We start from the raw sequence: 22701 nt of genomic DNA on the forward strand, positions 1-22701 counted from the left end.
TTGATTTTTGATAGCTTAGGAGTCAACAATTTTGCTTTGCACCAATTTGTGTACGTTGCATAAAAAGTCAACATAAGTAGTTTCAAATCCATATGCATCTTCAACCAACATAGCCTTGAACTTGGCTTCAATATTCTGAGAAACGGGAGAAACTATAACAACAGGCATATAACAATTCACAGAGAATCTATCGTTTCTAATTTGTTGTACCACATTTGAGATACGTTTAGAAATACCAATATTGGATTCCATTGTAGGTAAATAGTCCTCAGGTGGAAAAGAAAGTTTAGTAAAGTTTTCAAAATTGATGGAAGTGACTCCGAAAATTTCTGAAATAACTTTAGAATCAACTTGGGGTCCAAAATAAAGATAGATTTCTTTCCCATTTTCTAGGACATAAATTCCATCAGAAAGTATTCTTTCTCCAGAACAAGCAATTGAATGATTGAGCCAATATCTAGATATAATAGGAGCATCAGATGATTGGAAGGAGCTAGTATTAGAAGCATTCATTCCCATCATATTATTGGTATTATTTCCAGTATTGATAGATGAATCATTTTGAAAGGTAAGCTGGTAAGGAAGTCCAACAGATTCAAGCTTTTGCAACTCATTATTAGATTCGGATAAAATAAGAGAATGATGCAAAGGATAGAGTCTTGGGTAAAGAGTTGCTGTAGTGAAGCTTACTGAAGCATAAAGAAGCTCATATAAACCAACAAGCTGTTCTGATACAGTAAATTCCAAAACAGTATTTAGTGGCATTAACGAAGGATGCTTGAATAATGATGAAACATAAATCAAAGTAAGTTTAAGAGAATCAGGAAGAATGAGCTGGCCAGTTGATGATGTATTTGCACAGTGTTCTCTATAAGAAAATAGCATATCGATAATTGAATTCAGAGTTTCTTGCTTCCAAGCTGTGAGAATTGAGCTGGAGTTTTTGTTAGTAGAAAATGGAAGACCAGGAACTACTGATGTAGCTGCAGCTATAGCTCCTGTTGAACTTACAGAAGTAGATCCAGAAGAACCAGAAAAACCTCTTTGACCTTTTGAAACAATATGATGAGCAGCCATTCTAGCATATATATTAATAATTGGTTCAATAGAAGCATATCTAAAAGCTGTGGTAATACTAGTAGTAACTGGAATAGATATGGTAAGCACTCTCAACAGTCTTTGTCGTTTATCTTTGCATGTATATAAGCAAGCAGCTTGTAGAAAGACATTTTTTCTTTGTTCCAAATTCTCCTCATGACGAAGTAGAAATGCTATTGCAGTATTACTATCCAACTTGGGAATTTGAAAGGCTGAAAGGTCAGGAGTCGGACCACCAGCAGTCCATGGTGCATAAATCTTAGAAACTGCAATTCCTCTAGAGCAACGCAGTTTAAATGTACAATCATAGGCCACATTTTGCACAAAGAATATACTATATAAAGTTTGATAAATATCTCTGTAAATCTTCTCAAAAGGAAATTCTGTAAATAAACGTAATTTACCACCAGTGTGTTGAGATAAATATGCAAATGTACTTGTAGGTACAGAGTTGGCGCCAAAAGCCGACCCCGCATTTGCATTTGGACTAGTAAGACCTTGACCTTGCTCTCCTGTTGAATAATCTCCTTGAATAATTTTTGTTACAATAAATGTGTCAAGGGAGACATTGATTTCTCTGCAAGCTTGAACCATTGTATCTAGCTGTTGAATATTATGTACCAAATATCCAGAAACAAATCCTAATGATGGTTTCATTCCTTTAGAAGTTTTTCGAGGTGGGGACTTGGGAGCCACATTGGTTTCCTTTGTGTTAATGGCAGCAAATCCAATATTTGGTACTGAACTGACAAAGGAAAAGATAGAACCGGTCGAATTTCTTGCTTTAAAAATTTGAGTAGCAAGAGAAACTGCTGAAAAGTATGCATTATGTGGAGTTGAGTGAGGGGCTATGAGAGATGGAATACGATCAATGAGTTCATGGAGAAATTCCAATCCTTGTGCAACTGGGACACAAAGCTCAGATAAAGGACAAGGTAGGAATGGCTCCATTATGTCTGATACTACGCACATTTTGATTGGAGGTTTAGAGTTTTCATTCAAATTCTGATATGGGAATAAAAGGATTTCTCTTGAATAAAGTATAAGAGTAACATTAGATTCTGGTGAACTTTGGGCCAGTTGAGTAAAAATATGTTTAAGACAATAAAGGATAAGATTTGTAACATTTCCTTGTAATGCCATAGAAGAAGCTTCAATTACAAAGCAGTAGCAGGGTAGTTCTGGGGTAGTTGTAACACCAAGACTAGCTGGGGCAAAGTAGTCTACAACTCCATGATATATTTCAGGATAGTTATTTTGATCATCATTTGGAGATTGATAGCTTTGTGTCTTGATTTGTGATTGTAGTAATCTTAAGTAGTCCATGGGAATATCAAATGTATGCCCACAAAAGTTACAAAGACACTGACTACCATTTTGAGAAACGCATGTAAATGGATTTGCATATGCTCTACATCTAAGACACCTGATTGGCTCTATAGTAGAGGAGGAGTTTACAATAGGTACCGGATTTTCAAAATCATTCAATAGAGGGAAAGGTTGAATAATTGCTGCACATGGAAGTTTCATAGATTGCAAAATTGAGTGTTGACTTGGAATTTGGTTTAAAGTTAACTTATAAAACTTTCCTGTTGCATTACCTCTATCTATCAACATCGAATGAGGTTCGGCCAAGGAATTTGGCGGAAGTAAATACTTGTCACTCTCATAGATACAACAATCCTTATCAATTATGTTTCCAAACACTGGCCTTGGTATCTGGGATGGATCCACTCTAGATTGTACTGGTTTAGTTAAAGATGTTACAAGATTTGTTGAATTTTCGGCCAAATGTTGTTGTTGTTGTTGTTGTTGTTGATATTGCTGTTGTTGAGTCTGCAAATTTGTCTGATACTGACCCTGATGGAACTGTGTGGAAGAACCAGGATGTGGTGCCGCTATTGTACTTGTTTGCATGGGCGGGTTATTCATTTTTGCCTCATGTTTGGGCGGGAACTGGCTCCCATAGGCCGTATTGTATGAGGAGCCAGTAGTAGGAATGCTTGAATTGTTGTTAGGAGGGGGGTATGTAGTTTGTTGAACAGGTTGTGGTTGTGAATTTGTGGGATTGTTATATGTATTGTAGTTATAGCTCTGGTTTATATTTGATGTGAAATTAGTGTTACTTTGAATCTGGTGGTTATTGTTTAGTTGTTGGTTATTAGCATTTTGTAGGTAATTATTCGTCTGACCATTATTATACTTATTATTAATTACGGAGTAATTTTGGACATACTGAGGTATGTTTGGTTGTTGAGTTGCACTTTGAATTGAAGATGAATTATTTGTTTGATTAGGAATGTCGTTTACTGGTAAGCTATTTCCATTTTGTGAGTAATTTGATGTACTAAAATTTGGATAAACTCTCATTATTTATTTAACTTTCTGGGTATTAAGTGTTAATAACCCATACAGTAGAGGATTATCTTTGCTCCTAATAGTATTTAATTATTCTCCCCAAATAAAATAAAGAAAGAAATGTAGAGAAAATATTCTCCTTAATTAATTTAACCATACAGTTTATTAACTAGGTTGTTGCTATTATTGTTAAATTTTTTTTATTAATTAATTTTAATATTCTTTTTTGATTAATTTTCTATTTTCCCCTCTTTCTAATATGCATTTACTATTATTTCAATTATTATTATTCCCACATTAAAGTAATAAATAAATTGCCCAATAGGCGGGAATTCTTATTTAAATTATTTAGTGGGGAAAATTAATTTAAAAAAAAATGAAAAAAATGCTTTCGTTTATTCATTCTTAAATATTAAAAAAAAAATTATAATATATATAAGTTTCTATAATGAAATTGATGGATAATTGTTCTTTGATTTTGTGATTAATAAAATCTGATAATAAATAGAAAGTATTATTGAACTTAAATATTAAAATTTTATATTATTTTCTTTCAATGTTTTGCTGTTATAAATAGATTTGTTTCTAGTAAAATATATTTATATAAAGGAAAATTATTTACTATTAAAGAAAGATCTACCTGAATTTTTAAAATAATTTCTAATTAAAAAAAAAAATTTTTATTCACAATATTTATTGGTAGCAAATATGTGGGGAAATGTTTCTAGTGTCCTATACCGGTGTTTGTTGGCATTGCATACGTGTATTTTTTTTTTCAATGTGGAAGGGGAACTTAGGTGTAAAGGCAATGCAAAAAAAAAATAAAAATAATATTATAGAGTAAGCAGAGAATAGTTATAAATTTTAAGTATTTTTTTTTTTTCTAATAAATAATTAATAAGGTAATTAACAAAATAAAATTAGTAATTAGATTAAAATGCTAGATGGGAAAATCAAGAAGCCTGCTCATCAAAAATTACATGAAACAGTTGGAAAACATAACAGTTACATGAAAAATGTTGTATATGGTGACGAAAATATAACTGAATTAAATAAAATGGAATATCCAAGAAACACACTTTTGAGAAATAATGGATTACCAGAAAAACTTGAAAAGCATTTAAACAATGAAAAAGAAAGAGAATTAGAATCATTATATGAAGAAAATCGACAATTATTAATGGAAATTTCAAAACTACGTAAAACAAATCAATTGTTAGTCAAAGATGTAAATAAGAAAAATGAAATTATTGATAGTCTTGATTCAAGTCTTGTTGAAGTTGAAGAAAAACTGGAAAATGCAAAAAAGAAGAATTGGAATATGTATAATGAAATTTTGAATAGAGAAAGAAAGAATCAACAACAAAATAATACCAGAGAACATAATACAGATTCAAATAATTCTGATGATGAAACTTATGAGCTTAAGGCCTCTAAAATTGGAACTTTTAATACAGTAAATATAATAAAATCTAATAATAAAAAAGATTTAACTAGCAATAGACCAAAGTCTACAAGTATCTCTACTTCAACAGAAAATACCAAATGGCTACAAGACATGATTTTAGAATCTTTAAGTGAAAAACATGTGGAAAAGAAAGCATATGATAATTTAAAATATGAAGTTGAGAAGCTTCAGAAAGAAATTTATTCAATGCAAACTGACTTATTGAAAAGTAATATACATGATGAAGTCATTCAAGAACCAATTGTTGATCATTCTAATGGAAAGTTATCAGTCTTCCATTCCACTAGCTCTTCAACCAATAATTCTTCAAGCATTATTGGAACATCTGTCAGCGGCTTTAATACCATCAATAATACTTTCCAATCTACTTCTCTCGCTCAAGAACTAAAGGAGGTCAACAATACTACAACTAATAGCTCCTTTGACTCTTCACAGAAATCTGAAGAAATTCAACAAGAATCTGAAAAGGAAAATGAACAAGAAAATGTTGAATCTATTCCTCCAAGAAGTGTTCACATATTAATGGGTAAGACTTTCTCTAGAGACAATAACATTGACAAAAAAATCAACAAATACAAAAATGGTCCTAGATATAATATTCAGAAATCTGATAATGACAATTTTATTCATCCAACTTCTAATTATTACAGATCTGATATTCAAACATTCCAAACTCAAATTAATCAACAACCAAGTATAGCTACTAACGGAAATAACTATTATTACTACTCATACTCTAATTTGAATAATAAACATCAAAATTACAACAACCTTGATCTAAAGAACTATTCTCATATCTATAATACTAATTACACTAATCCGTTTTTAAGTGTATCTACGAATGATAATTATAATAATATGAATAGGCCTTTACAAGCATTCCAAAACAATAACTATTCTATTTATAACTCAATTAGAAGACCCATAAACCTTGCTGAATATAGAGCTAATTATAAAAACCAACCGCATATGGACAACTTAGTAAATCACCATCCCCTAATGACTAACTCCATGTTAGATTCAGGCTTAAACCCTCAAAACTTAAAACAAGGATTTATACAACATCAATACTCTAAAATTAATTTTCCAGAATCAAATTTAAACTCAATTCCAAGTTTAAATCCATTCTATACACAAACTATTAACTTAAATAATTATTCAAATTTACCATTTCCACCATTTCAAGTCAAAATTACACAAATATTCAGGAGAAATAGAAACAATTCTGTTCCTCCTCCAAGACCTAAAAATGAATTAAATTCTGAAAAAGTTGTTAATGAAGAAAATCATCCAGTATCTAACAAAATTGATCTACCCGATTCTAATAATGATTCAGATAAAGATCTCCCACAGGGATATATTCGTTTCAAAACTTCTATTTCTTCTCCATTGAGCCAGGATGATTTCTTTTCCCCAATCTCAGGAAATGTTAATAATATCTGTCCTTGCGATAAAGCCATTGATTCATGCGCAGCCATATCAAAAAAGCTAATTCAAAATAACTATGAGAAGAAAAACAAGATGAGATCATCGTCAACATCTCTTCCACTCCCGATTCCTTTAATCGCAAAAAATAACCAATTTCAGGGAACATCTGGTCTACTCAAGTTTAGTAAATACTAGACATCTACTCTCATTGTATCCTAGCGTGACTCAACATACGACTCCCCTTCCCATATCCATCTTATAACTATCTATTTACTGCTAGTCAAATCTACAATCTAAAAGCAACATACAGTATAAAAACCTTAATTAATACACAATTATTATTCGTTGTTTTTTAATATAAAATTCATACTCCTAAAAATTCTCCTGTAGAGCTCAACATGAACCCTTCTGTCCATTATACTACCTACAAATTATTAACCGCCACATTTTCGAAAGCGCCAAATCGCATGCATTTTCATGTGGACAATTCAATACCGGTATTTATTTAGCTGGTTTTCTAGTGAAAGATTAATTTATTGTTTGACATTAGATGATAATTATTATTTATTGTATTGGAAGAGTTAGAATTTGAGTTATTATTACTGTTGTTATTGTTCACATGATGATGAGATGAAATCAGACCAGGAGAAATTGAAGAATTGGGCCCCATGTCAACGCAACTTGAAATGTTTTGTGAGTTAGAAACACTTGGATGACCGCCAGAAGCCGTAGTTGCAATGTCAGTAATTTGAAGAGTTTCAAGCTTCTTTTCAAGGACATCAATTCTATTGGTCATATCTCTAAGACTTTGTATGAAAAATGGCATTGTAGCATCCAGACAATTATGTTTCCAAGCCATTTCCATTACAGTATCTGGTCTTAAAAACTCATAGCATGTATATAAACAAGCTACAAAGTTCTCCTTCTTGTTATTACTAAGGAGGAATTCCAAAAGTTCTTCAATAAGAGCAACATTGCCACTCTTGTAAACCACTAAGATTGCTTCATCTATTAGCATCTCTTTCTGACAAATTGAAAGAGCTTGTTGATAATTTGAATTCTTATCTAAGATCTTCACTGCAAGTTTTCTTAAATCATTCATTGGATGCTTTTCTAATCTGGCTGAAAGTTTTGCCTGGTCATAGTTGTCGCAAGTTAAAATTAATTTCATCAGCTTTTCAACTTCCACCTTCTCTATGTATAAATTAATCAAAGCCTCATTCACAACTTGAATGTTCTCATCACTAATAGATTCTAAGAATTCTTGAATTATTGAAATATCGTAATTAGATCCACTCTGTGTTCCACTTTCTTTCCCAACTGAAGGTCTTGGAGAAATCCCTGTAATTGGACCCACTGTATTAGAGCTTGTTGAAGAAAGTCCTTGACTAAAATACTGTTGAATAAATCTAGTAGTAATATTAGCAAGATCAAAATTGCTTCCAGATCTTCCTGTCCCTGATTGACTATGAGCTCCACTTGTTGATTTAGTGGGAGAATAGTCTGATATATCACTAGAGTTCGACTTTGGTATCATTTCAGAACTTTTTTTAGGCTTTAAAGTTAACATTAATAAACTATTTAGCAATTCTGGATGCTCTTGTAGATAGAAAGTCATTGATTTATAGAGAATATCCACATTTGTAACGTTTTGTAGTATACTTAGGAATTGATCATTCTTCCATGCCTCTTTTGGATGACTTATTACTGTTAAAACTGCTTGATCAAACTCTTGATATTGGAGGTAAAGGTATACCACCTCATTCCAAAGCTGTCTTTGCTCACAGATCCTAGTAAGCTTTGGGATGTTAATTCTTCCTGAGTAAGAAGAACAATAATCCATAAGCTTTTCAGGAGTATACTTTGCATAAAGTATTCCAAGTTCTGTGAAAAGGCTACCATTAGCACGATCTGTGTTTTGAATAGCTCCTTCTAATAGAGTTAGAAGCTCAGCTGTGAGACCCTTCTTCTCATATTCAGATACCACATCCTCACAGTAATCTGGATACACTATTATGTTAAGTCCAGCTTGATGTGCTAACTCAGATTCACCAATCTGCATACAAATCTGCAAAAGCTCCTTCCAAGTTTTAGGAGAGTTTGCCTTCTTAGCAGTTTCCAAAGCGTTATTGTACTCTCCAAGTTGAATATAGCAACTAGTAAGCCTTGAGTAATTTGGTATTGCCTGATAGAAAATGATTGAGTATCTATAATCTTGTTCATCCATAAGTCTATCTCCAATTTTTTGAAGTTGTACTGTGTTAATACCTTGTAAGAAGCTTTGGAGATCTTGCAAAAGCTCCAACTTAGACATACAGTAAGCTAATTCTGTATCAACAATTGGGTCTTTGGATGTTCTAGAATCTTTCAATCTTCGAACCATTTGTAAATACCCCAATAGTTCTCGATAAGCTTTAACTGAGAGACAATGTTCAATAATAAGTCTATAATCTCTGGTGTTCTCAGATTTAATAAAGCAATCAACAGCGTCCTTTGTTCGAGAAATCTTTAGATATTGTTGACCAAGAACATCCCAAACAGAGTTATCATTGCAATAGGATGCAAAATCCTGAACCTTAGATAGATCCATATTAGCCAATTTTTCAATACTAATCATAGAATCCAAGTTTTTCATAAACTCAGATCCTTGTCCATCAATTTCAATACCCTCATTCTTTAACAATTCAAGCTTTGAAATCATTAATAAGGTCTCAACAGCCTCATTATTAAAAGAGAACTTCTTATAGATCTGAAAAGCATGTGAATAAAGCCCATGATCTATTGCAACTTTGGCCACCTCCTTAGCATCATAATTATCTAATCTGAGTACGTAATCATCCAATCTTCGAACATCTATCTTAATAGAAGTTAATAAAAGAAGATTTTGAAGGTTCTTATTCTGAGAAAATTCAGTGTTATTAACATGGAAGATAATCTTCTCCAAAACTTCTAATAATGAATTCGGTACCTCTGCATTAATAAATGCCCTAATTACACAGCTAATTTCTTCAGATTTATTATAGAACTCTGGTAATATTGAAGAAGTAACCTGATCAATAATAGCTTGTCTACACTGCTCATTAACAACAGGTTCAATAGAATTCGAAGAATTTCCCAAAACTTTATTCCAAAGATCAAGATCTTGACGTTCAACAAGGTACCTAGCTAATAAACGATATAAATCATTTTTGTAGGTAACTTGTATAATTTCATCATCGCATTGTCCCCAAGCCTTTCTATAAGCAATATATGCAAGATAAGGATCTCTATCTTCACAATAATCTCCAATAGTTTTTGCGTCATAATGAGGATTAGTCTTAAGGAAATTCTCGGAATCCTTATTCATATCAATATAAATCTTTGCCAAAGCATTATGTAAAGCTGGATCTTGGTACCCTTCTTGAACTCTTTCTTCAAGCCAAGATAACAATAACTTGAGACGATTTCTGTTTTCTGCTTGTTGAATTAGCTCTCCAAAGGAGAATGAGGATCCTAAAGTCTTGATCTCTTGTAAAAGAGATTTAACTAAATCCTCAGATCCATCAAGATCTATTAAGGTACCGATAACCAAAGGAGTTTGACTTGGATTAATCTTCAAAGTATAAACCTGTATGTACTTATAAAGTGACATATGGTACAAGTAACTAATCAATTCTTCTACACGGTGATGAAGATCACAAACCCAAATTAATGGTCTTAAATCGCTCATCTTAATGCTCTTAAAGTACTCGATGACTTGTTCTGGTTCGTAAGATTGTGGGAAATCCCTGCAAATCCTCTCAGCCTCTTGGATCTGGCCAAGATGGACTGAAGCTTCAATATACTTGAATACAATAAAGGTAGAAAATGATCCTGTTCCACCATTAACCGATCCTGTATTAGAAGATGGTAATCTTCCCGATCCTGCCAGAACCACTCCAGCCCCTCCTCTATTTTGAGTACCAGAATCTCCTATTAAGCTTTCACTAGACAAATTCAAAGAATCAGTAGAACCAGATGAAGATAAGCTATTTCCAGATAAATACTGAGTCAGATTTGACCCTACAACATAGTAAATGCCTTCCCAAATTCCCTGTTGTTCAAATAAAGTAATAATATTCTCTATTCCTATATTATCCACATTCTTAATACATACCTGAATGACACTCTGTAAAACGGTGTTATTATTACTTAATGCTATCGAATTTGATGAACTGTTTCCTATTAACCCTGCTTGTCCATTACCTGGTAATGCTCCATTAGACGCTAATCCACCTCCCATGGAAACTAATCCACCTGCCCCACTACTATTCTTGCAAACCAACAGTAGCTCCTTCAAACAATCAAATCTTGTCCTTGGACTTAATTTAGATAAGTAATTTGCCAGCCAATCGGTATTTAAACTCCCACAAGCTACTCCTAATATTCTCCTTATATCACGCATGTCAGAGAAATTCTCAAGAGCCCTCTCATAGAGACCCGCCTTTTCGCAAAGGGCGGCAATTGCATGCTTGTCATAATGAGTGAAAAGGTCCATTTGGAAAAGGGCTTCAGCAACTTGTGGAGCATGAAGGAGATTAACTTCAAGTAGTTTTGTTTGGAGGGCAGAATCTTCTGGTTTATTAGCTTTGAGATGGTCTAGAAGGATAGAAGTGATTTCCTTATATCTAGAATGGGATACAAAAATCTCAACGACTGAAGTTTTATCTATATTAAGATCAAGAGATTCAGCAGAGGTGGAATTGGCCAGATCTGTTTGGGATGAAGGAGCAGGAGGGAGTATAACTGTTTTAACAAACTCAACAGTAGCATCAATATTGTTAGCAATTAAAAGACTGTTGAGTAATGACCTGATATCAGTAGTAATAGTAGGCCAGTTTGAAGCTCTCTGTTCACGAATAAATTCTGAAACATGTGAGAAATTACCAATTTCAATAAGTGTTTGTAAGATTTTGGTTGGATTTTGAGGAGTACATTTTTTAAAAATCTTAAGAGCAAGTTTCTTTTCGCCATTCTGAAGTAGTGTATCTCCAAGTTCTTCAGAGAAAGCTAACTTTTCTTCATTTATTAGGACTTGTAAGAAAGCTAAAGGTTGTGTAATGGAGGTAAATTCTGAAATTAAACTTGTAGAATTTGGAGAAAGTAATAGTCTACAAAACTCAGTACTTTCAAATTGGTTTAAAGTGTGAAATTTGAATACAGTTGTAAAGTACTGGAATAATAACTTATTCGAAGAATCAACCATTTTGAAGTGATTAAGAGTTGCAGGAGTTCTTAAGCTCCCATTTTTATTAAGAGAAACAACTCTACAAGCATTTTGATAGTCTTGTCTCTTAATTGATTCATTGAACATCCTAATTGAGAATTCATCTGTTCCCTGATAACCGTACCTCTGAGTCCATCTAAGAAGATTTGAATTTAGAGATAATTCAGGATTTGATTGGATATATGTAAGAACTGATGAGCTATTTAAAGTAATATGGAGAACCAGTCCTTTTTTATTTGCCATACAAATCCCGTGAAAACGGCTTGGAGAACCTAAAAACACAGAATCCTGGCAGACCTTATTGCAATAAAGCAAAGTATTTGATGTTGGCTCCACGATATACAGAATTCCACCTCTTGTAATAATGAATATGACTCCAAAGTAACTTGAAACATAAGTATATATTGGAAAGTCAAAGCTATGTGCACCTCCAGCTGAGCCTTCATCTACAGTTGGAAGTTCAATAACAGCTTTGAATGGTGTTGGAGGAGATAATGATGACCCGAATTCACCAGATCCTGCTCTTTGGCCTGAAATATCCATTACATGAAGTCTAGCATTTGAATGTTCTTGTTTCTTCTCGACAAAGCAGACAATTGATGCTGGAGAATGTACAAAATCATCAACAATAAGCTCTCCAAAGTTACCAGAAAACCCTTCAATAAGTTGTTGTTGACGTTTTTCTACTGAAAATAATTGAAGCTGGCCTTTAACGGAAATTGACCCAGTTGACTCATTTGTTACTGGGCAAAGTCCCATAAGCATACACCATCTTTGGCCAGAGTCTGTCTGATATCCAACAATTTGAGTTGATTGTTCTGCTAATTTTCCAGCTCTCTCAAAAATTCGAACAGGAATTGAATTAGAATTTCCTGATTCTATTGTCCAGTGATATATACCCTTATCACCAACAATTGCTAGAATTCTTGGAGTCAACCATCTCCAAAATACTACAGATTCAGGAAATAAGAATGCTCCAAGCTTCTCTTTAGAGTCTAGATTAAAGATTTGGACTGTACAACCATTATCTTCATATCTTCCTCTGACTACTAGAATATTTTCAATGGGATGTATTAAAGCGCTTTCTGCTTTCATTGGCTTTCTATTTATTCCTTTAGATTGAGTATCAATCACAACAATCTGTGAACCGCCATCAACACTTGTTTCCTTTACACCGACATATTTATCTCCTTCCAATGTCAGGCTACCAAATCGAAAACATGATGAATTGATTCCAAGTTCCTCCAAATTTGCCAATACATTGGTAGTAATAGGGATTCCTCCCTTGTTCTGCATCTTCCTCTACAATGAAAATCTATTATTTCTGCCTTCTCTTTTTATTTCTTTAATTAATAATTAAATAAGAATTTGTATTGTTTAGCCAAGTATTAGTAATTATTCTTTTACATATACCCAGTTTAGATTAATAGCAAAAAATGTATATATATTGTGATATAAAGGGAAAATTAAGAAATAAGTTTCAGAGAATTTTTGTTTAAAATATCTTAAAGCTCGTACTGTTCAGGGTCTCGATTACATAAATATTGCATATATATTTATATATATACTACATATACATATATATACATAAATATTTACAACAGGTCTAAGTAAACTTCACAGGCTTCAAACACTTTAAAACTTGCAAATTTTCCTGCTGTTCTTTTTTTTTTTGGAAACCTAAAAATTACCTTTCCCCCTTAATTTAATTATTTCTTTTCTCCTTACCCTATTACCGTTATTGCTCCTTTATATAAGATTTTTTTTTGAGGGGTAAAACTTTGGCGCCATACGTGGCGCTTCTTGGCGCCTAAAGTTGAAATTATTATTTTGTGAGAGCATGTAAAGGAGATATAATGTGGGGAAATAGGTTGTAATTAAAATTGGAATACAAGGAAAGGAAGAATTAAATAAATTGAGACTAAATAGGCGGAAGATAGATAATAATATATATTAAATTTGGTGAATTTAGTGGAAAATTTACGGCCTATTTGAGTTTTAAAGTCTGTTAAAAAACGACGGATTATAGCATATATTGAAAGAAAGGGAATTAATTTAAATAAAATAGAGAGAGATAGTTTTCAATATCGTTTTAAGAGTAATTTTGAACAATGAAGAGAAGAACATCACCAACTAGAAAGAGAGGAAATGAGTGGCCAGGTTTGACTGATGATGAAATTGAAGAAATAAGAAAAACCTTCAATTTATTTGATACTGATGGTTCTGGAACTATTGATCCAAAAGAAATGAAGGCAGCTATGCAAAGTTTGGGATTTGAAAGTCAGAATCCAACAATGTATCAATTGATCGCAGATTTGGATAGAGAAGGTTCTTCAGCCATAGATTTTGAAGAATTTTTGGATGCAATAGCATCAAAGCTTGGTGATAAGGATAGTAGAGAAGGGATTCAGAAGATATTTGCAATGTTTGATGATGATAAAACGGGAAGTATTACATTGAAGAATTTGAAAAGAGTAGCGCACGAGTTAGGAGAGACAATGACTGACGATGAACTAAGAGAGATGATTGAGAGAGCAGATAGTAATGGAGATGGTGAAATTAGCTTTGAAGATTTCTATAGTATCATGACTAAAAAGACTTTTGTATAAATTAAAACTTGAAAATAGTAATATTAGTATTGAAATTTTTGTTCAACTCTGTTTGAATTTATTTCATAATTTATTTTTTTGAATTACCAGATTCTTGGTCATTTAAATATTTGTTGAGCATCTTAGGAATTTCTTCTTGTATTGAAATACTTGTATCCCATAGAAATGAAAATAGGTGTATTATTATTGAACATATAGAAATCCCAAAAAGGCTATATATAAGAACTTGATTAGGTATTAGTTTGTAATTAAGCTTTATATTTGATGCTAAGAGGAATATATAATAAAGATCGGATTTAAAAAGCCAAGAATTTGATAAATTTGTAATATATATAATATTAGATATTGGAATTAAGACTATACCAATAATAAAAATCATAGAATTCATTGGAGTTTGTGATTTAACTAAAACATGTATTGGTAAACAATAGCATATTTTTTTAGCCAATAGATTCCAAGTATAACATATACATGATCCAATATATATTGGTAAAATCATTGAGAATATTATAAAAATCATATTAATTAATTGATTACCACTATAATTTGGAGGATTCTTGACAACAATATGAATGATTAATGTTGCATATATAGATATAGTTAGTAATAATGTAAAGAACATTTGTACTAATTTAATAATAATAAAGGTGATATTTTGTCCTTTAGTCCTGAATCTCTCCTCCAAATTCTCAAAATATGAGCTTAATGCAAATACCTCACTTTTATATTTATATATTTTTTGTTTAAGAGCTCTTGTTTCCTGCCAAGACTTTAAATATTTGCTTGTGTAGAATTCTGATTCAAGTCCTTTGGAGCTTTGATCAAACTTTCTTTTCAGATTCTCTCCTTTATTTGATAGTGCTTTAGAGATTACATAGATTTCTTTTTTCTTTTCTTGATATAAATGAATATCAATTAGTTTTGGTCTTCTAATGATTGAAATTAAGTAGTTAATTGGAATCAAAACGCTAGCAACTCCAATAAATAATACATTAAAAATATACCCAATAAATAATAATAATCCAGCTGTTGCTATGGAGAATGTTCCATTAAAAATTAAAGGATCACTTGCACAATTAGCTTCATTGATATAACCAAGTAATGTTAATCTTATGCATGTCTCTTTTGAAATGCTACCTAAGTGAATTTCTTTGAAAATTGCATAATTACCACCAATAAAGATCCAACAAAATAATGTAGATAAGAATGAAGCTAGATATGGAGTGTAAGATCTATTTAGTCCAATTTTTGTATCAAACTGGGTTTCATAATAAAATATTGAAAAAGGAATAACCAAAGAAGTGAATAAAATATTCAAATACATCACTACCATAAACAAAGCTCTCATATTAACAGTTCTGAATTCTTGAGACCCAATAATTGGATATTCATTAATAATATTCACTGGAACTAACATAAAGTTTATCCATATTAACTGTAATCCTAGAATTACAACTATTCTTGTTACTAAAGCTTGTGTAAAAAATCCTAAAAAAGTTTGGTGAGTCAAAGTGGGAAATAGCTGAAAAACCTTTAGCAAGTTTACTTACCTTTTGAATCTTCAGCATCCTCGAAAATATAAATTAACCTTAGATTAATAAATAAAGCGATGGAATTGTAGAATATTATAAAACAAATTAAAATGAAATCCATAAATAATAATTCATAGCCTGTTTCAAATATTCTATGTTAACTTAAATGTTTTTTCCTTTGTTATTTATTAATAAATGTGAACTTATTTTTTTTTTTTTTTGCACTTCATTTAATTCATTCGTTTAAATTACGTCATTTTAAATTTGGCGCCTAAATAAATTCATGAACACTGTACCGGTATTCATGCACAATTTTTTTTTTTTCAGTTAATATATTTATCCACATAAATCACACGTAATTAAAAATAATTGCATTAATCATTTTGCTAAAGAAGGTAATTGAGAAACTTTTTGGAGTTATTTTTCCTCAATTCCATCTTTCCTTTATGCAAATTCTAAGAAATATATTATAGTAACTGAATGAATGAGTTGATTGACAAATTTTGAGTTAATGATAATACTGATTAAAATTCATAAATTTAATGACTGTAATAAGTAAAAAAGGAAGATTAAAGAAAAATATTTGTGAAAGTGAACATGAAAATGATGATAAAGAAAAACAAGAAGTTAATAAAAGTAATCGAGAATCTGGAAAAATCGAAAATGGTACATTAATTTCAATAGAACTAGAGAATTGGATGAATATAAAAGGGCCAACAAAGTATTGTTTTAATAATGGGGTTAACATCATTACAGGATTAAATGGGAGTGGTAAAAGTAGTGTGGCTTGTGGAATTGCAATTTCATTAGGATATGATACTCATATATTAGCTAGAGGTCATTACTTGTCATCATATATTCGTAATGGAAATACATCATGTAGATTATTAATAGCAATAAATAATGAAAAAGAGCATGAGAATCATTATATATCAGAAATTGAAAGAGTTATCACAATTGTAGAATCTAATAGAGCTAATAAGTCAAATTTGCAACCAGAAATTAGATCAAGTTGGAAATTAAATGGTAAGAAATGCTTAGAAAGGGATATAATAGCCTTAAGGAAAGGGTTAAACATTCAATTAGATAATATGGTTGCATTTCTAGCTCAACAAAGAGTTAGTCAGTTTGGTTCTCAAAGTCCTCAAGAAATATTTATCGATACTTTGAGAATCATTTCCAATGGAGAAAATTTAAAATCCAAAAATTCTCAAAATGAAAATATAATGATTGATACTACTATACTATCTGAATATAAATTTAATGAAAATGATTTATTGAATGTATATTACCAATTTTTAAATATATTTAAGGACTCAAAAGATTGTAAATTAAGACTCAGAGATCATGAAACAAGATTATCACAATTAAGTAATGAAATATCGAAATCCAAACAAAATGAAATTAAATATATACAATACTTGTTAAATAAAATGGGAATCTATTTGATCCATTTTTTTCAATCATTGAATGATATTTCAAATGATAAAGTTAGTTTATTAAATTTAGATGAGAGAAAAAAGAAAGTTATTAAAGTTATTACTGAAACAAGAAATGAACTCAAAAAATTGGAAAATGAGTCTTCAAAGATTTTTAAAGAACTTGAATTGGCTAATAAAAAGAAAGAAGACTTTTTAAGAAATTTACAACATGATAAACTTGATACACAATTTAACTCATTAATGAATAATTTAGATCAAGTAATCAAAAAGTTACAAGAAAGTTACACAGATCCAAAGCTTTTACTTGAAAGATATCGATTAAAAATGAAAGGAATACAAGATCAGATAATTGATATAGAAAATAAAATAAAGTATAGCATGGAACAATTTGAGAATGAATGGAAACCAACATTGGTTAGATGCAAATTATATGAAGAAGATCTCCCTCATAAATTTGATAAAGTTACTGCTGAGAAGAAGAGAAAGCTATTAGGAGAAAGTCTGAGTGAAGTTTCTACCAAAAAAATAACATTACAAAAAAATATTAAGGAATTTGAGTTTATGCTCTCAAAACTAATTGAAAAGAAAAATTCTATTAATTCTATTAATCCTGTAAACTTTAGAGAAAAGGTTCTGAGAGAAAAGTATCTTAAAAATATTAATCAAAAGGCCTTGTCAAGTTCCAAAAGAGAAAATATTCTTCAATATTTTCAAAAGTTGAATGAGTATTCTGCTTTTGAAAATTATTTGCCAAAAAAAAAAGTAATAGGACCAATTGGAAGCTATATTTCTGTTAAGAGTATTAAATTTCAAACATTAGTTGAAGCATTTCTACAACAATTTCATTATTACTTTATCTCGGAAAGAGAGGACGTTAAATTGTTAACAGAAAGGTACCGTTTAAATGTTTTAACATTGTCTAATTCAAAAACACCAATTTACCCAAAACTTGATGATGAAATGAAGAGTCTAGGAATTACAGGATTTCTACATGAACATTTGGATTTTGAAGATGATACTATGAAAAACATACTATATCAAATTTCTGCTCAATTCTTCACATGCGTAATTATTGATAATCCAACATTATCAGTTGAAGAAATCCAAGAAGATCAAATTCTATATAAGATTTCAGATTGGTTTAAAAGAAAATACGATCAACCTGGAAACAAAATATCCAATAATATTCATCTGTTTATTACTCAACAAAATGTTGAAAATTATCTAGATTCAAAGAATGGAATTTTATTTAAACTTGTAACTTCTATATATAATCCAAATTCAAAAACTATATCGATGATCAATCTTGGAGATAAAATGAATACAGTATTATTAAATAAAGATATAGTCAAAGAAGAAAACTTTGAAATTGAGCAAGTTAATCATCAAAAAAGTTCAGTTGAAATTGAAATTGAACAGTTAGAATTGAAGATTAAAGAATCTTATAATACTTTTCAAGAGCTTAAGGAACAATACGATGGAGAAACTGCTCTACTTAATATGATTACTGAGTGTATTAGTAATGTTCCTTTTTTATTTGAGAAAATATCTAGTTTGAAAAAAAGACTTGTTAATCTTGAAAAAGATATGAAAGAAAATACTCCAAATGAATCAGAAATCAAATTAAAGAATCAAAAACTCATTAAGTCTGCATTTATGGGTCAAAATCCATTGGATGATTTATCAGAGTCTATCGTTTTTAAAACCAGTATATTTAATGAATTAAACAAAATTAATAAACTATTTCTAGAAATTTCTACTCAAGATTTTACTAAAAATAAGGAATTGAATGAAAAAGTTATTCAATTAAATACTAATTATTCATCATTTCAAAAAGAAATCATTCAAAAAAAAGAAGAAATAAGAAAATTTGAATTAGAAATGAATCAAGTTAATGAAGATTATGATAAAATTATATCTAATTTGGATATTAAAAGAAAGGCTTCAATAGATTCTTATCTTCAATACTATTCAACTTATTGTCAATATTATAAGAGATTAAAGTATAATGATTTTAACAAAGGTTCTAATTCTAATCATAAATCAAATGAAAATATTTATGAATTTATTTATAATAAAATTGGTAAATGTGAAAATAATCAATCTCAAGATCAAAATGATTGTGATAATGATAAAATCAATAGATCAAATTGGGATAATCATATTTCTGATGTTCCAGGTGTTAAATTCTTTTCATTTATAATAAATGGAAATAAACCCTCATCAATTAATTGTGAGAAGATTCCTGATTATTGTTTAGAAATGATTAGTCAAGTATCGTCTGAGTTTGGACTTCTTAAATGTGAAAATTTACAATTTAAAGAAATAATGAATAATACATTAAAATATTCATCAAACTTGAGGAGTTACAATAATCAAATATTAAATCATGGAGAAGAAGAAATGAAAGAGAATACTATTCTAGAAGATAATGAAGTTAAAGTAGGAAAAAGAGGTATTAAAAAGATTTCAAAAAATAATTCTTCTAATCATTTAACTCTATTTGATATTTTACTTGATAATGATGAATATAAAATAAGATATGAAAATCTATTTAATACAATAACTAGCTTAGAAGCCAAGACTCATAATACAAACTTAGAAAGAATGGCAGATTTAGAACAAGAATTTGAGATTTTAACCAAAGAAAGCCAAGATTTATCTAAAAGGATTATTATATATGAAGATTTTGTTTCTAAACATTATAAGAAATGGATTGATCAATTAAAAATGATTGAAGATGTAGTTTCTCATTGTTTTGGAATTTTTATGAGATTTATTAATGATAAACATAATGGAAAGATTATTATTCCTTTTATTAATAATTTTCTACTTTTTATGAATACTTCAATGGATACAGGTAATGAAGCTATATTTAATTATTTTGTTGATAATTTTGAAAATGATTCAAAACTTAATATAATGGTTAGATTTAGTCCTGATGAAGATTTAAGATTATTTTCATCAAACTCAATTTCAGGAGGTGAACAATCTCTTTGTACTATTCTTTTTATATTATCTTTACAGGTAAGTTTGAATGAATAAATATGGAAATATATTTATTTTTCTATCATTTATAGGGACTTTGTAATGGAAATTCATTCAAGTTATTTGATGAAATTAATCAAGGATTAGATAATTCACGAGAAATTAAACTAATGGAACTTTTAGATATTTTAACAAATAAAGAGAAAACCGAAAATTTATTAAAATTTAAAGAATATGAAAATAATTATGGAGAAATATATGAGAATATGAAAATTTCATCAAATTATAAAGATAATCAAATAATTATTATTACTCCACATATCTTCCCAGGAGTAATTTTTGAGAACTTTTCAATACACTTTGTATTAAATGGTCCAGGATTTATAATAAATTAGTTCAAGTGTATTTTTATTCGAGAAATTCTTGAAAAAATTTATACCAATTTGGATTATCTTGTATTCTTACAATAATGAATCCAATAGAGCCAAATCTCCAAATTAAATTTAAAGCAAAAGAAATTCTTCTAATTAAGCTGGCTAATTTAGGAGAATCAATATTACCATGGAAATTATTATGATTACCAATTCCAACACAAAAATAAATATCAACAAATTTTCCTTTAAATGATTTTTGTGAAAGTTCAAGTTCTTGTTGAGTAATTTTAAAATGATGAATATTTTTTGACAAGATTTCTTCCATATTAGCTTGGAATTTATATTTAATTATCATAATAATAGTAAATATGACTAAATTAATGGTTTCATTTCTATTAAAATTATGTAGATCAACAACAACTTGAGAATTATGATTTGATTTGGTTGAAAAGTAATCAATAAAATAATTATTTTGTGAGTTAAAAACAAGATTAAAGAGTCTTTTTTGAAGATTAAGTCTATCAATTTTAATAGAATTAATTTTATGTTTAAATTCTTGACTCTTTATTGCTTTATATTCACTTATATTAGAGTTATTTAAGATATTATTAAGTTCAGAATATTTTAATTTCAAAGACAAATTCAAATCTTGAATTTGATTTTGTAGAATTTCTATTTCTTTCAAACTCTCTTTACTCCTAGAACTAAGTTTCATGTCTTTAATTTGTATTGAATTTGATTCATTTCCAGGTCCTTCTGGTGGCCAATTTTTATTTTTTCCTTCTTTAACTTTGAATAATCTTGGAGAATTGAATATTTTAGTTAGAATACTACTAAATATATTCATTTCATAATGAATTAACTCACTTTGAATCTCAAAAATATTCCATGGTTTTTTCCCCAGCTTAAGAATATCCCTTTGTATGCTATTATTATTATTATTACTACTCTTTAAGGGATTTATCGGATTACTACTAGTTTGTTGATTTTGCGTGCACACAGACAAATATGACAATTTATTATTTTGTTTAAGAAAATCTTTCATATAAGTATCCAATTCATCATTTTGAATCTGATTAAAGTAGAAATTTAAGTTCAAATATCTATTAAAATCTATATTATTATTTAAATCCTGATATTGTTTGTCAAATTCACCGGAATTTTTAGAAGATTCTTGAAAATCGAACTGACAACAATCATTATAACCCTCTTTGATTGAAATTTCAGATAACTTCTCATATAATTCGTTTATAATATTATTCATTTCATTTTCGTAACTATACTCTTTATCGCAGCTAGATAACTGTTTACATAGCTTAAGGTTTTCCTTAACTAAGTAATCAAAAATGTCTCCTATTATAACATCAGGGATATCACTAAAAATCTCAGACATATGCTTAACCACATTGTCACGAGTGTATGATTTCATTATTTATTCTTAATATTACTTTTAATTAAATTATTAAGTGAAATTTTGTCCCCAAAACAATCCAACTCAACTAGACCTCAAACACCATATAAATTACCGTTCACTATTCCATTCATCCTAATAATGGATAGCTTTTTTTTTTTTAATAAAAAATTAAAATTTATTCTAATAAATTAATTTTTTTTCCCCCGAAACCATATTCCCGCTCAAAGTCACCTGGTACATGTGAAAAAGGATGTGTGCAATGGTAGAGACTGACATTTGTGACAATGGAACTCAGTAATTTAAAAAGAAAAAGAAAAGAAAATTCTTTTTAACTCAGATATTTAAACATATTTCCGTTCATTAATAATAATAATAATAAAATATAAATATATATGTTAAAAATAAATATTTATTGAAATTATTTAATTAAAAATTAAAATAATTGGATCCACATAAATTATTTTATTATAATTACGTGTATTAATAAAAAACACCGGTATATGCAAGTAAAATTTGCATGTAAAAATAGCTTACGTGGCATGATTTTTATTTTTATTTTTTTATTTTAAATTAATAATTTAAGTATAAAGAATAAATGGTAAATTAATTTTTTTAATTCAAATGAATAATGTCAATTGGTAAAGATAAATATCTAATCGTGAATTTTTGGTACTTTTATTTCTAATATAATATAATTAAAGAAAATTGTTAGATGGAATTAATAAATTTGGATGAGTGAAAATAT

General features: G+C 29.5%; 7 protein-coding genes across 7 annotated transcripts; 3 read left to right on the forward strand and 4 right to left on the reverse strand.

The window, feature by feature from the left end:
• Window positions 1-15: 15 nt before the first annotated feature.
• On the reverse strand, window positions 16-3468 carry cgd8_1250 (SEC24C-like component of COPII coatamer of ER-golgi vesicles; the record flags this gene model as incomplete). Its single annotated transcript, XM_627032.1, has 1 exon — window positions 16-3468. One exon carries the CDS (start codon window positions 3466-3468, stop codon window positions 16-18), a length of 3453 nt encoding a protein of 1150 aa, XP_627032.1.
• Window positions 3469-4387: 919 nt separating this feature from the next.
• cgd8_1260 (hypothetical protein) lies at window positions 4388-6547 on the forward strand (the record flags this gene model as incomplete). Its single annotated transcript, XM_627033.1, has 1 exon — window positions 4388-6547. A coding segment is annotated over one exon (2160 nt), but the record flags the coding sequence as incomplete, so codon positions are not given.
• Window positions 6548-6869: 322 nt separating this feature from the next.
• On the reverse strand, window positions 6870-12893 carry cgd8_1270 (clathrin heavy chain; the record flags this gene model as incomplete). Its single annotated transcript, XM_627034.1, has 1 exon — window positions 6870-12893. One exon carries the CDS (start codon window positions 12891-12893, stop codon window positions 6870-6872), a length of 6024 nt encoding a protein of 2007 aa, XP_627034.1.
• An 812-nt stretch (window positions 12894-13705) lies between these two features.
• cgd8_1280 (centrin, caltractin) lies at window positions 13706-14206 on the forward strand (the record flags this gene model as incomplete). Its single annotated transcript, XM_627035.1, has 1 exon — window positions 13706-14206. A coding segment is annotated over one exon (501 nt), but the record flags the coding sequence as incomplete, so codon positions are not given.
• Window positions 14207-14276: 70 nt separating this feature from the next.
• On the reverse strand, window positions 14277-15752 carry cgd8_1290 (integral membrane protein with 8 transmembrane domains, likely plant origin; the record flags this gene model as incomplete). The annotated part of the gene is made up of 1 exon (XM_627036.1): window positions 14277-15752. A coding segment is annotated over one exon (1476 nt), but the record flags the coding sequence as incomplete, so codon positions are not given.
• Window positions 15753-16280: 528 nt separating this feature from the next.
• Window positions 16281-20225, forward strand: cgd8_1300 (Smc like ABC ATpase involved in DNA repair; the record flags this gene model as incomplete). The annotated part of the gene is made up of 1 exon (XM_627037.1): window positions 16281-20225. The coding sequence occupies one exon, from the start codon at window positions 16281-16283 to the stop codon at window positions 20223-20225; it is 3945 nt and encodes a 1314-aa protein (XP_627037.1).
• A 351-nt stretch (window positions 20226-20576) lies between these two features.
• Window positions 20577-21971, reverse strand: cgd8_1310 (hypothetical protein; the record flags this gene model as incomplete). The annotated part of the gene is made up of 1 exon (XM_627038.1): window positions 20577-21971. The coding sequence occupies one exon, from the start codon at window positions 21969-21971 to the stop codon at window positions 20577-20579; it is 1395 nt and encodes a 464-aa protein (XP_627038.1).
• Between the last annotated feature and the right edge of the window lie 730 nt (window positions 21972-22701).

This window comes from Cryptosporidium parvum, chromosome 8 (genome assembly GCF_000165345.1).
Source record: "Cryptosporidium parvum Iowa II chromosome 8, whole genome shotgun sequence".
NCBI lineage: Eukaryota > Apicomplexa > Conoidasida > Eucoccidiorida > Cryptosporidiidae > Cryptosporidium > Cryptosporidium parvum.